This window comes from Dermacentor andersoni, chromosome 2 (genome assembly GCF_023375885.2).
Source record: "Dermacentor andersoni chromosome 2, qqDerAnde1_hic_scaffold, whole genome shotgun sequence".
In the NCBI taxonomy this organism is placed as follows: domain Eukaryota; kingdom Metazoa; phylum Arthropoda; class Arachnida; order Ixodida; family Ixodidae; genus Dermacentor; species Dermacentor andersoni.
In genome coordinates this window covers 5,443,744-5,456,206 of record NC_092815.1, presented here as the reverse complement: position 1 = coordinate 5,456,206, position 12,463 = coordinate 5,443,744, and the positions used below count along the sequence as shown (strand labels likewise).

The window sequence follows — 12,463 nt, the reverse complement described above, 5'->3', positions numbered from 1 at the left end:
CATAGCTGAAAACCGAGGCTAAATAATCTCCCAGGACACTTTCTTCACTATTATCTTAGGCAATTTCATCAAGGAAGCACCAGGGAAATTTAGGAGGTATTTAGGCGACAGCAAATCCAGTGCTACTTCATTATGCATTGACGGCTCACGAGTCTCAGAAGCAAAACCAGTAGCTGATGAAGTTAACAGATTACTTGCAATCCGCATACGCCTGGAAAAAATAATCTTGTTACAGAACCTGAAGGGTTTGCTTCTCCTATGCAGAATGTCGTTGTGCGACAGGAAGGCATTTTTAACTTGCTTCTTGACCTTGATGCTGAAAAGCAGATGGCTCCGATGACATTCCTACAGCGACGTTACGCAGAGTGGATTTCGCGTTGCTTGTTGCTCGTTTAAACCCGCCGCGGTTGCTTAGTGGATACACGGCGTCGGGCACGAGGTGGCGGGATCGAATCCCGCCCGCGGCGGCCGCATTTCGATGGAGGCGAAAACACCTGTGCACTTATGTTTAGGTGCACGTTAGAAAACTCCAGTCGGTCCAAATTTCCGGACTTCCCCATAACTAGGTCATCGTTTTGGCACGTAAAAAAACTCCTGCATTTAATTTTTTGTCATTTATAACGCGGCTACAGCGCATAGTTCTCTTCCGTCAGACTGGAGGGGTGCTCATATCTTTCCCATATTCAAGTCAACTGATTACTTGTGTGTATCTAATTACAGCCCCACCTCCTTGACCTCAACAAGTTGCAAAATATTGGAACATGTAATCTGCCGAAACTTGACCGCGTTTCTCGAAGAAAACAGACTATTATCAAACGCCCAGCATGGGTTTCGGCGTGGTTTGTCGAATGAGACGCAGCTGCTTAGTCTATGCCATGATTTTTCACTCTCGATTAAGTAACAAAAGACAGATCGATGCTATTATCTTGGACTATGCAAAAGCTTTTGACAATGTGCCCCATAATAAATTAGAACAGAAACTCTACGCCATTGGAATAAATAGTTATCGAATTCATTAGGGCTTATCTACAAAACAGGTATCAGTATGTCCAAATTGACAAGTGCTGCTCGGAGACCCTTACAGGTAACATCAAGAGTGCCACAAGGTTCAGTTCTGGGTCAAATTCCTCATTTATGTTAATGATACTGTGAATGTCATACACAGCGATGTTAAGATAATGTTTTTCCCAGATGACTGCGTTTTCACACCTTGGATAAATATGTAGCTGACCAAATTACACTTCAAAATGCCCTCGCTGAGGTTTCAGGTTGGTGCACTAAATGGAACATGTTCTTAACAAAACCGTTTTGCAACAATCTTATTCTGCAGATGGCACTGTACTTAAGGAATCGCTGGCTATTAAATATCTCGGAGTTTCTTTTACACACAATCTGAGTTGGGATCTTCATATTAATACAATCTGCACCAAAGCTTCCAAATCTATCTGGTTCATTCGACGGAAGCTTTCAAAAGTCCCTATGAAAGTGAAACTAGCAGCATATAAAGTGTCCAGCCATGTCTAGAGTATGCATCGTGCTGACGGGACCCTTTATAGACACAAAAACGTTGTCAAGTTCGAAAACGTTCTAAGATTTACGGCTAGATTATTTAGCAACAAATATAAATGCACTGATAGTGTAACAGAAATGATTATCTTGGTCTCGGTCCACTTAATGCGAGACGTTCCGAATGTACATTAAAATACTTGTACTTAATACACAACAAATAAATGCAAAATAACGATCAAAATTTTATTACCCACCACACTCTGCGCACAAGCTCGCGTTTTCATTATGGGAAAATGATCCAGGAATCCAGCGCTCTAAACGATATTTTTAAATATTAATTTTTTTCCGAGTGCCATAAGCGCTCGGAACAAATTACCGGAACAGATTGTCCATAGTCCCAGTGTTGAAGTGTTTATTACAAACTTGAAGAAAATGCTTGGGTGAAGCTGTACTTGTATTCTTGTATTGTTTCAATAGCAGCGCTTCATGCCTTGGCTTTCTCTATTGGGTTATTGTTGCCGTCGTTAATGTGTTGTTCTAATGTACATTTTTCTTTGTGCCCCCTCCTACTTGGAGTCAAGGGACTCTGCAGTATTCCAAAATTAAATTAAATAAATAAAAGATAGGTAGAACCCGATTCCTAGCCCATTAATGCTTGCCGCCGTAAAATGACCACAGATTGTGTACTGGTAAGATGGTGAAATTTGAAGTTTTTTTGCGTACCCCGATGCATCAGTCAGAAAGAACAATTGGCTCACTGAAATCATGATAGTGTATATATTCAGGAGATCTTCGATTATTCTAAACGGACACGGAACGTTCAATGAATGTAGGATGGGAATTTGGCCACGCTGGTTTCGCATCTTTAGGTAAAAGATGCGAAAATGACGACGCCCAGAAGGCACACAAACTGCCCTCTTCCGACACATGTATTCAGAGAAAAACAGTATTTTTTTACACGAGTTGCTTTCACAGCGCGTTAGTGCGCAGCCGCACCCAGATACCGCAAGTGTTTGGGTGATAATGAGGTGGACGCCACATGCACGCGACGTCGCTTGCCTGCTTCGATCATTCTTCTTGCCTGAATTATCAACCTCACCCACTTACCTATTCCGAATCCTTGCAACAACAGAGCATGCGCCAAGTTTTCGTGTGCACTTACAATCCCGACAGCCATGTGACGTCCTCTACTGTTTGTAACCTTGTCTTGGTGTTGTCACAGCCTATCGTTCATGCACTGGTCTGCCTGGCCTACGTCTTTTCTACCGCACGACAAACGGTGCTTTGTGTTCGTCGGTACATCTGTGTGTCGTCGTTTTCGCGCATTTTACAAGGTACCTGGTAGCGAAGCTTCCACAGGAGCTCATACGTCCAAAACATGGCGGTTCATGGGGCTTAGTGTGTGACGAGGGTACACTTCAAGAGGGGAAAAAATGTGATGTGAATCCGTTAAAAACGGAAGTGACGTTCTCGAAGGCGCGAAATTTGTTTTGGTGGCCGGCCATTAGAGCTGTATCTTCAAATAGCCCGCCATTCTACTTGGTGGGCGTATCGAGCTTTCAGCGCGGAAAGTGATGCAGGAAAAGGTCAGCCGTACGGGCGTCGATATCGCACCCCTGCACAGAACATACTTTCTTCGGAGGCCGACTGTAGGTGCAGGGTGCTGGTCCTATCGTCGGTCGCCAAGCCGGTCGGCCAGCGCAGTCCCACTGAAAAAACTGAAGTAAACAATGACCTGGCGGTCGTAACTCGCTACTTTTGAATGAACAGGTTAAGAAACAGTGAAGCTACGCGCGTCACCAAATTCAGAAAAACGTACGACCTGTACGACCTGATCAGTACGACCTGCCAGGGGGCGTATCGTAACGCGTGAACTTTACGAGCACGCTTTCCTGCACACCTCAAGAGCTGCACTGCTCTGCAAGTGATAGCGGCATAGAGGCGCCCATCTTTGAGAGCGCATCTTGCGATGGGCGCTGAAAAAAGGTATATTGATGATAATAATATATAATAGAGTTGTATTTTCTTTACTCGTCACGCATACACAAAATGGACAGCTGTTTTATTTTCAATGAACGAATTTAAGTGTCTCGTTTAATTAAAACCCGCTTTTTTCAATCCCAATGTTTGTTCGCTCCAAAGATAGTCACGCTTCAATCGCTACTCCCGTAACGCATGTCGGTTACAATTTGTTCTGAACTGCGTTTCGCTTCGCGACCCATTTGGATCGACCTTGCGTTTTGCGTGAAGTTCCAACGGAACGTAGACGCCCAAATATCCAGCTTTTTACCAACTAGAAGTACAACATCACTACAAGCTGTGGTACCTGCCCGTGGCACTTTAAGTGAACAATACTGCAAGATAATTTAATTCCATAACATGCTATGACAGGCTATGTTCTTTCCTGCCGGCATGAGTATACAAGTATGAGAAGAGTCGGGCGAGTCGGTTGCCACTTAAAAAAAAAAAAGGTGGAGTCTACGCAATGGACACTGTTTGGCGCCTCTTCTCGGCGACATTTTTTTTAGTCATCGTGATCGCATCTTAATAAATAAAGTTGATAACTCTGTCATTTTCAAGGTCTGCAATTGCGTCGCTGATTTTTAAATACTCGTTGAGTGTGACAATGGACATTTTCAGAAATATTAGTTCAACATTGGAGCCATTTTTCGTGACTGCTTGAAGCCGCTAGAGCTAACATATGAATTGCCTTTTGATGACACTCTACGATTTGTTGACTTGAGGCTTTCAATGTCACCGACTCACGTTTGCTGGATGTATGAGCCATGAAATGGTAGACAATTTTTGCTTTTAAAATCAGCCCACTAGAAGTTAAGAGGAGCATCACCAAATCGTTGCATTACCAACGCCCTCAAGAGGTCCTTCCCGCTCGCAATACAATGCGGTTTCGTATAACAGGTGGAGCGTCTGGTAGACGCTGGCTACGCAAAGAACTTGCTTGCTGTGGCGGCATTGAAGTTCCTAAAGGTCGACAAACGAGGGGACAAACATGAAAGGCTTCATAGCTCTGTAAAGATCCTGGTAGTCGTTCTGCCCTACGCACGTACACAACGTTTGGCACAGGCTAAAAAACGATTGGTCAGCGCACCAGTGTGAGGGTGGTTCTTTTCTGCACCTGAGGAGCTGCGAAAGCTGTGCAAACAACTTAACGCACCTCGTGCTACATGTCTTCGTGTTCTGTCCAGCACAGGTCACTTACTGACGTGCGGGAAAAAATAGACTGGCGACACCAACAGATGTCTCAACGACAGGCTGCGTGAGCACCGAAATAATGTGTACAGTGTGGTGCAGGACATTCAGTGCCGCGATTGTGGCTGCGTCCCGCTTCTTGCGTGATCGGTGCGTAGTATTTACAAGGCACCACGGGTCTTTGATATTCCCGCGATTTTTTTTCCTTTTAAGACACACACACACCCTCACATACACACGCGCGCGAGTGCGCATATATATATATATATATATATATATATATATATATATATATTGCTTTTCTCGAAAATGAAAAATCCGTTGGGAGTCGGCGGCTCTCTGGTTTCCCTAAAGCCATTCATGCGCTGCGCAAAACACCAGCGCTATAGACAAGAGGGCTCCTTCCGTTAAACACAACTAAAAAACTTAAAGCGCACCTCCAGATGAGGACGGTGCAAGAAGATGGCAGACACACGGGCGCTCCATTCTCAGGCGTTTTCTTTCACCGCCCTCGTCTGGTGGTGCGCTTTAAGTTCTAAGTCGTGTCTTACCAACACGCTCAAACAGCCACATTACTGAGTTAACCTCAAGCACTGACGAGAATCTGTTTCTTGTTTTCTTTATGTATGCGAGGCGTGTCAGCGTGGTGTTACATTTAGTCAGATTCTCAGCTCGTAAATGCTTAGTGCAGTACATATGAACAATAAGGTCAAACGTGCACCTCATTTGAAATCGGAATATCAGGGATACCTGCGCGTCCGGCTTGTCTCCAGTGGAGACATCCATGCAGATGATTACAAGTTCGCATTGACTGTTTGGGCTTGCTACGCTCCCCAGTCACGCATACTTTCGAGCTAAGCGTGGTTTTATGCGGCATGTGCCACGCGAAGCTTCGGGCAAGTGAGAAGAACGCAGCAGCGCGCGCTTACCGGAGTGGCGCAGCTTGTGCGCGAGCGAGCGGGTGAACGCGACCTGGGCGAGCTTGCTGCAGGCGTACGAGGCGGTCGGGTGCCGCACGGGCGTGAGGCCGCGCGCCAGCTGGTCTGGGTGGCTCAGCGTGCCCAGGTGGTGCATGGCCGACGAAACGTTGACCACCCGGCTCGGGGCACTCTTGCGCAGCAGCCCTGCGCAGCACGGAGCACGTATTCACGCGGGCTTCCCCGAACATTCCTACGTGTCCCGAAATTCCTCTTCCGGAATCGCCCTGCCTGCAATCTCATGCCTGCAGTGCGCGGTGCGCGAAACGTTTGAACGACGTAGGTGCCGCAAATTTGTCATATCAAGCAGGAATACCACATTGAACACACACACACACACACACACACACACACACACACACACACACACACACACACACACACACACACACACACACACACACACACACACACACACACACACACACACACACACACACACACACACACACACACACACACACACACACACACACACACACACACACACACACACACACACACACACACACACACACACACACACACACACACACACACACACACACACACACACACACACACACACACACACACACACACACACACACACACACACACACACACACACACACACACACACACACACACACACACACACACACACACACACACACACACACACACACACACACACACACACACACACACACACACACACACACACACACACACACACACACACACACACACACACACACACACACACACACACACACACACACACACACACACACACGCACGCACGCGCGCGCGCGCACGCACGCACGCACGCACGCACGCACGCACGCACGCACGCACGCACGCACGCACGCACGCACGCACGCACGCACGCACGCACACACACACACACACACACACACACACACACACGCACACGCACACGCACACGCACACGCACACACACAAATAAATACGCATGGTTGTAACACACGCGCACACGCGCGTTCTCGTGTCGTGCCGTGCAAAACTGTGCGTGCAACTAAAATGGGCCATTTTCGATTCCATGAAAGTAGGTTCCGGTTTCCATTGCTTAGATGTACTCGGTACCACGTCTGGTATCGTAAGGTTCTTTTAGCGAACCTTTTGTAACACCTGTTCACCCAATAACAACGCATGGTTGTAACCATGTGAACGTGCGATCGGAAAGAGCACTAGGTGTTGCTTGCTCGGTTTACCCTTGGGTACTTTCGAGGCTTAATTTCACCCTTGGAGGAATGAGTTATGCATTTCCAGATAGTGTCTTTAATGTTAACCGCTAAAACCATTTTGTGAAATCAGACAGTAAGCGTCTATGCCAGAAGGCGAGATTACAAGGAACCGTGATTTTATACGAGGATAGGTTGATGCTTAGCGCAGTAAAACTTTCATAATGGCGATTGCGAGTATTGCAGAGTTTATTTTTTTTATTTGGGTGAACAGCATCATTTTCCCCTCAGCCACCACAACATTTATTATAAGGCGTCACTCGAAAATTATAACTGAAATCGTGCAATTAAAGACATCCGCATGGTTTCGCTAAGTCGAAGAAGTCCGGCCGGTGTGTTGTCGCTCCGGCACATTTTGCGCGTAAATCGTTGTCCCTCCCAGCGTGCAGCAGTCCACTGTTTGGCGGAACACCGGAGGGCGTGGCCGTTTCGGAGGTTGCTGAACTCTGGTGCGCTTCCGCGGTTGACCCATAAACATATGCATGGCCAGTGTCTGACAGGGGACGGCGCAAGAGAATAACACTAGTCAAAAGATTACTATGCGGTTATCTATACTGTACCAATTTATACGAGATGGTCATGACAATCTATCCTACACTCACCACAAGACTGCTGTGTATGCTCACTTTCATAGGTGTATATTGAACAAACCTTTATCAAGTCTGAGCTATACAGTTGCAGTAGACGGGTGCGCTTCAGCGCCCCTTGTTGACATCACAATGAGGCCGCCCACATTTAATGCTATTAGCATTACCTTGGGAACTTGGCGCACTTTTAGGAGGACGTCTGCCTATCTGCCTTTTTGGGCTGGGCCTATATAACGGTCTCGCCAAAAACTGGGGTCACCGGATAGTCTGCGGTCTAAAGCATTGGGCTGCTGCGCTGAGGGTTCGAAACCAACCTTGGCCCACTCGTCAATCAGCGACGCCAACTTGGGTCTCCGGCGCCAGGCGGAGTCAAACCCGCGTTACGCGTGCACATTCAGGCTGGCTGAATTCACGCGGGTGCCACGCACGAACTTTCCGGCGGCGCACGGTCCTGAGGAAAACAAAAATGCCCTAAAATGTGTCCCGTTCTGGGCGGCATTCGGCCGACGACATACACCGGGTCATCATTTCCAAGTGTTACATTATTTTTTAGAGATGAGCTGTGACAGATAGCATCATTCAGTTCCTCCAGCTCGAATATTCAAGAATGTGGACATTGCCTGCGCGAGAAAGCGAAACAAATATTCAACAAATGAAGAAAATCGCACTAATTAACTTGTTCAATATTTACTTTAGAGACCATATGACCATTAGGAATTGTAACCAGTGAGTTTGCTAGTCGTATCCAGTTACAATGTTTTATTTTTTTTCAGGATGGCACTAGTTTCGACATATTCATTCCGAAAGCGTGCTACGAAATACGTGGACGATCCGGTTACTTTTGTGCCTCAATCCGCAAAAGAGCGCCTTGTTTAAAGGGTGAGTGGAACAGTCCATTTATACCGCGAGTTTGATGACGCATATCTCGAAAACCAGTGCCATCCTCAAAATTTGTTCCTAGTAGATAGGCCTTGCAAGCTAACTGGCTTCGTAAATTAAAACGTGTGCCATAAAGTAATTAATTAAGTTTAATAAAATAGCTTTTGTCAATTAGTTGATTACGTGTTTAGCAGTGTGTTCAAAGGGGCTGGTTGGTTCGTCTTTAGAGTAAAAAACAGAAACAGCGCGACACAGGGCGAGCGAGCAAAGTGCACAGCTCAAAGTGCTGTCCGGAAAAGCGCTCTGTCCTGTGTCGCGCTGTTTCTGTTTTTTTTCTATGTGCTTAGATTTCTCGTGGAAGTAATACCCTCCTCTTGGAATTTTCCAGCTCAGTGAATGAAATTGTGCTATCTGCCACAAGTTACTTTCAGAAATTGTGCAAAACTTAAAAATGGTACGTGCAGACATTTCGCACCGCTTGTTCGGAGGGAGAGGAGGAACGCGCCGCCACGCGGGACGCGTTTCGGCGGCGGCCGCTGCGCTGCTGCAGCGGCGTCGGCATTCGTCGCGAGGTTGAGCAGCAGCGGCGCTACTTTGTGTCTTCTTCGTAGGCGCCGGACAGGTCAGCACCCTACAGGCAAGAGTGATAGTTAAGACGCCTGCGGGGGGCCTTCTTTTTTTAAATATCTATATGCAATAAGTTATTACAACTAATGAAAAGAATAATATTAATAATAATTCGTTCGACATACCTAATCAAAATGCTGGTCTTATCAATATATGAGGCTGAGCAAGCTTTTTAGCAAAAACGTATAAAGATGTCCATAATCGATTTTACTTGCAATGAGAATACTGACGCCAATGTCATGTGGAGACACATCCGAGTGCTTAAAGTCAGGGCGGCCCGTTCCGTCTCCCCTCCATTTTTTTTAAGGAGAGGCCCCCTCGGCAGGTCAACTGTAGCAATGCGGCACCCACTCGACAAGCGCTGGACGTTACCAGTAGGGCCTTGTGCGTGGCAATTCGAACTCTCCAATTTCTCGATGAATCATTTAACCGCTAGTAATCGCTTCATATGGCAAGACCAAAAATGAGCAAAGCAGGATTCGTGGCATATATATATATATATATATATATATATATATGTGTGTGTGTGTGTGTGTGTGTGTGTGTGTGTGTGTGTGTGTGTGTGTGTGTGTGTGTGTGTGTGTGTGTGTGTTTGGGTGTGTGTGTGTGTTCGGGTGTTACGGGTTTGTTGCGAGCATAGAAAAGCTATATTTACATAATGTATATATACAGGATGGGTCAGAATTGTTAAGGTGGCTGAGCACCAACAACACGCAGCAGCCAGCGCCTCCGATCTTCTTCTCCCTCTCTTCTCTTTCGTCCTTCCATAACAGGACGCCCGCGTGGCGAAGCGCCGTCTCGGCGCATGGCAGACGAATAATCGCGAGCCGCGAAACGTGCACGACGTCGACATATATAAGTGCCAATAACACTCCCATTCCAGATAATCAGTGTGCTTCTACTTTAAATACTTATTTTCCTTCTTTATTCACCACGGAAGATCAGGCTGATCTGCCAGATGCATCGAAGCTGAACTGCCAATGCATGTCACCAATTGAAATAACAGTTGAAGGTGTCGCATGCCTGACAAATAACGTCAACCACATCCTGTGGCGTTGACAACATTAATTCTAAAGTTCTCAAAAACACCGTCATAGCGTGTAGTAAAATTGTGTCTCACATCTTCAGACAATGTTTAGAGACTGCTGCCCTTAGATTGGAAGATAGCAGAGGTCATACCCACATTTAAGTCAAGTGAATAAAGGGAAAATCAGACATCCACCCTTTATTCCCTAGATTTTCCCTTTATTCATTACTTCTCTCTACCTTGCGGGTTTCCGCAGAACTACTAAGTCAAGTAATAAACACGCACTGGAAAACTACCGTCCAATATCATGAACATCTATATGCTGTAAAATGCTAGAACATGTCATTGCATCAAATGTCTAGTGTCGCCTGGAAGCCAACAAATTTTTCTTGTCTAAGCAACACGGATTTCGGAGGAACTTCTCTTATGAAACGCAATTGCTACGACTGACAGCTGATTTGCATGCTAAGATGGAAGAGGATCTCCAAACCGATTGTGCTTTTCTAGACTTCTCAAAAGCGTTTGAACTCGTAGCACATTGCCGTTTGGTTTTGAAATTATCTGCTCTTAAATTATATTCCCTTGCACTAACATGGATTCGCAATTTCCTTTCTAATCGTCAGCAATTCACAGCAGTTAATAATTTTTTCTCTCCTCTATCGCACGTTACTTCAGGTGTACCACTAGGCAGCGTTCTTGGGCCATTACTATTTCTAAAATAAATTGATGACTTACCCAATAAGATGACCTCACACGTGCGCATTATTGCAGACGACTGTATTCTTTATCGTTCCATCAAATGTGCCGATGATCATGCAATCCTCCAAAAAGATCTTGAACTTATTTCTCTTTGGTATAAGATTGGCTAATGAAGCTTAACGTTTCTAAATGTAAAATTATCTCTTTTAGAGGCAAGCACATTAAATCTACGTTTTAACATCACTATTTTGCATTATACTCAATATAAATATCTTGGTGTTAACCTATCTTCGACTCTTCTGTGGTCAACGCACATTGCATACATATGCGCCAATGCTTCACGATCATTAGGGTACATAAGACGCAAGTTGCATAATTCTACTAAAGACATTCATAAACTAGCTTATCTAACATTTGTTGAACCTCAGCTTGAATACGCCGCATCCGTCTTGTCTCCCCATCAGAAATACTTGATCGAAAAACTCGAATCTATCCAGAATAGAGCTGCGCGTTCTATTTCACGTCGTTTTGACTATAACAAAAGCATAACACAAATTAAACTCGACCTCTCACTACAGCCCTCGCATGATCGTCGTGATATAGCCCTACTATCATTATTTCATAAATATCTCCATAATAGAGCCTCATCAGTCCTGCCTCTTGAAACTCATCATTACAGGTCCCACCGGCTGTACAATCAGTTCAATTTCATGCGCATCTACGGAAAGACTAACTCATTTAACTACTCCGCTCTTCCAACAGCCATTCGCCTTTGGAACAATCTTCCTAACGCCGTCGCTTATGAGAGTGACCAGGAAAAATTCCGGCACCTTCTATAGCAACGCATTTTTTAAACTCTGCATAACCGAACGAGTTATCTTTTCTTGAGTTTCCCGTTATTATTGTGGTACTACCCCTTAAGGGACACCAAAAGTTAATATTAAGTCAACGTGGACTGTTGAAATACCATCCCAGAAAACTCGAAACGCTTGTTTCATGCGAAGAAGAGACTTATTTTAAGAGAAAATGCGTTCTGAAGCGTCCACGTACCCCTAGCGCCGTTCAAATCGCCCGCCCTCCGATCGAGGAGTGGTGACGTCATGGTCTCATAGTGACGTTGCGCCGTTGGTGAGTAAAACGGCGCCCGCAGACGGCGCTACGGCTTTTCTGCGCAAAACGCAAACGCGCGGCCAGAAACAGAGCCAAGACAGAGCCGACAGCAGCGCGAAAGCAGAACTGTGGTGGCTAGCGGAAGGGAAAGCGCGCGACGATAAGCTGGTTCTTTATTTGATGACACCAACTTTGACGCTCGTTGCAGTGGACGACCCTGACAACGACACATTATTGGCTCGCGATGCTGGGCACGACTTCGGCGATTTAAGCACTGAGGAACGTGACCTGCTGCTGAGGGCTCGCGCTGCCGGCGTCGTTGCGTACTACTACGACGGCAACTGTATGTCATGGCTGTACATATTCGCACATTTGTAGCTTTTCCTTCGTGAAAACCGAATGCCGCACTCACCGCCCCGTCTTCGACCTGCAGTTGTTGCGCTCCGAAGAATGTAAGCAAGACTGACGGAACAGCGCTACGGGAAAGCATTGCTTTGAAAGGCACTCCACACGACTTCCGTAAGTCAGCGTTGAACTCGTAATCCTCTGGACGAAAGTGCAGCAAGCACACTATGTGATTTTTTTTTATCT

General features: G+C 46.0%; 1 protein-coding gene across 3 annotated transcripts in view; it reads right to left on the bottom strand.

The window, feature by feature from the left end:
- LOC126543026 (retinol dehydrogenase 12-like) overlaps positions 1 to 12,463 on the bottom strand; it is a 69,859-nt gene that overhangs the window by 25,909 nt on the left and 31,487 nt on the right. For 2 of the 3 annotated variants that reach the window (XM_055077583.2, XM_050190172.3), the window contains one exon: positions 5,649 to 5,843. The exons of the other annotated variant lie outside the window; for it this stretch is intronic. In XM_055077583.2, coding sequence (XP_054933558.1) covers positions 5,649 to 5,843 — 195 coding nt within the window. The remainder of the gene's footprint in view (positions 1 to 5,648; positions 5,844 to 12,463) is intronic. 3 annotated transcript variants of the gene reach the window in all.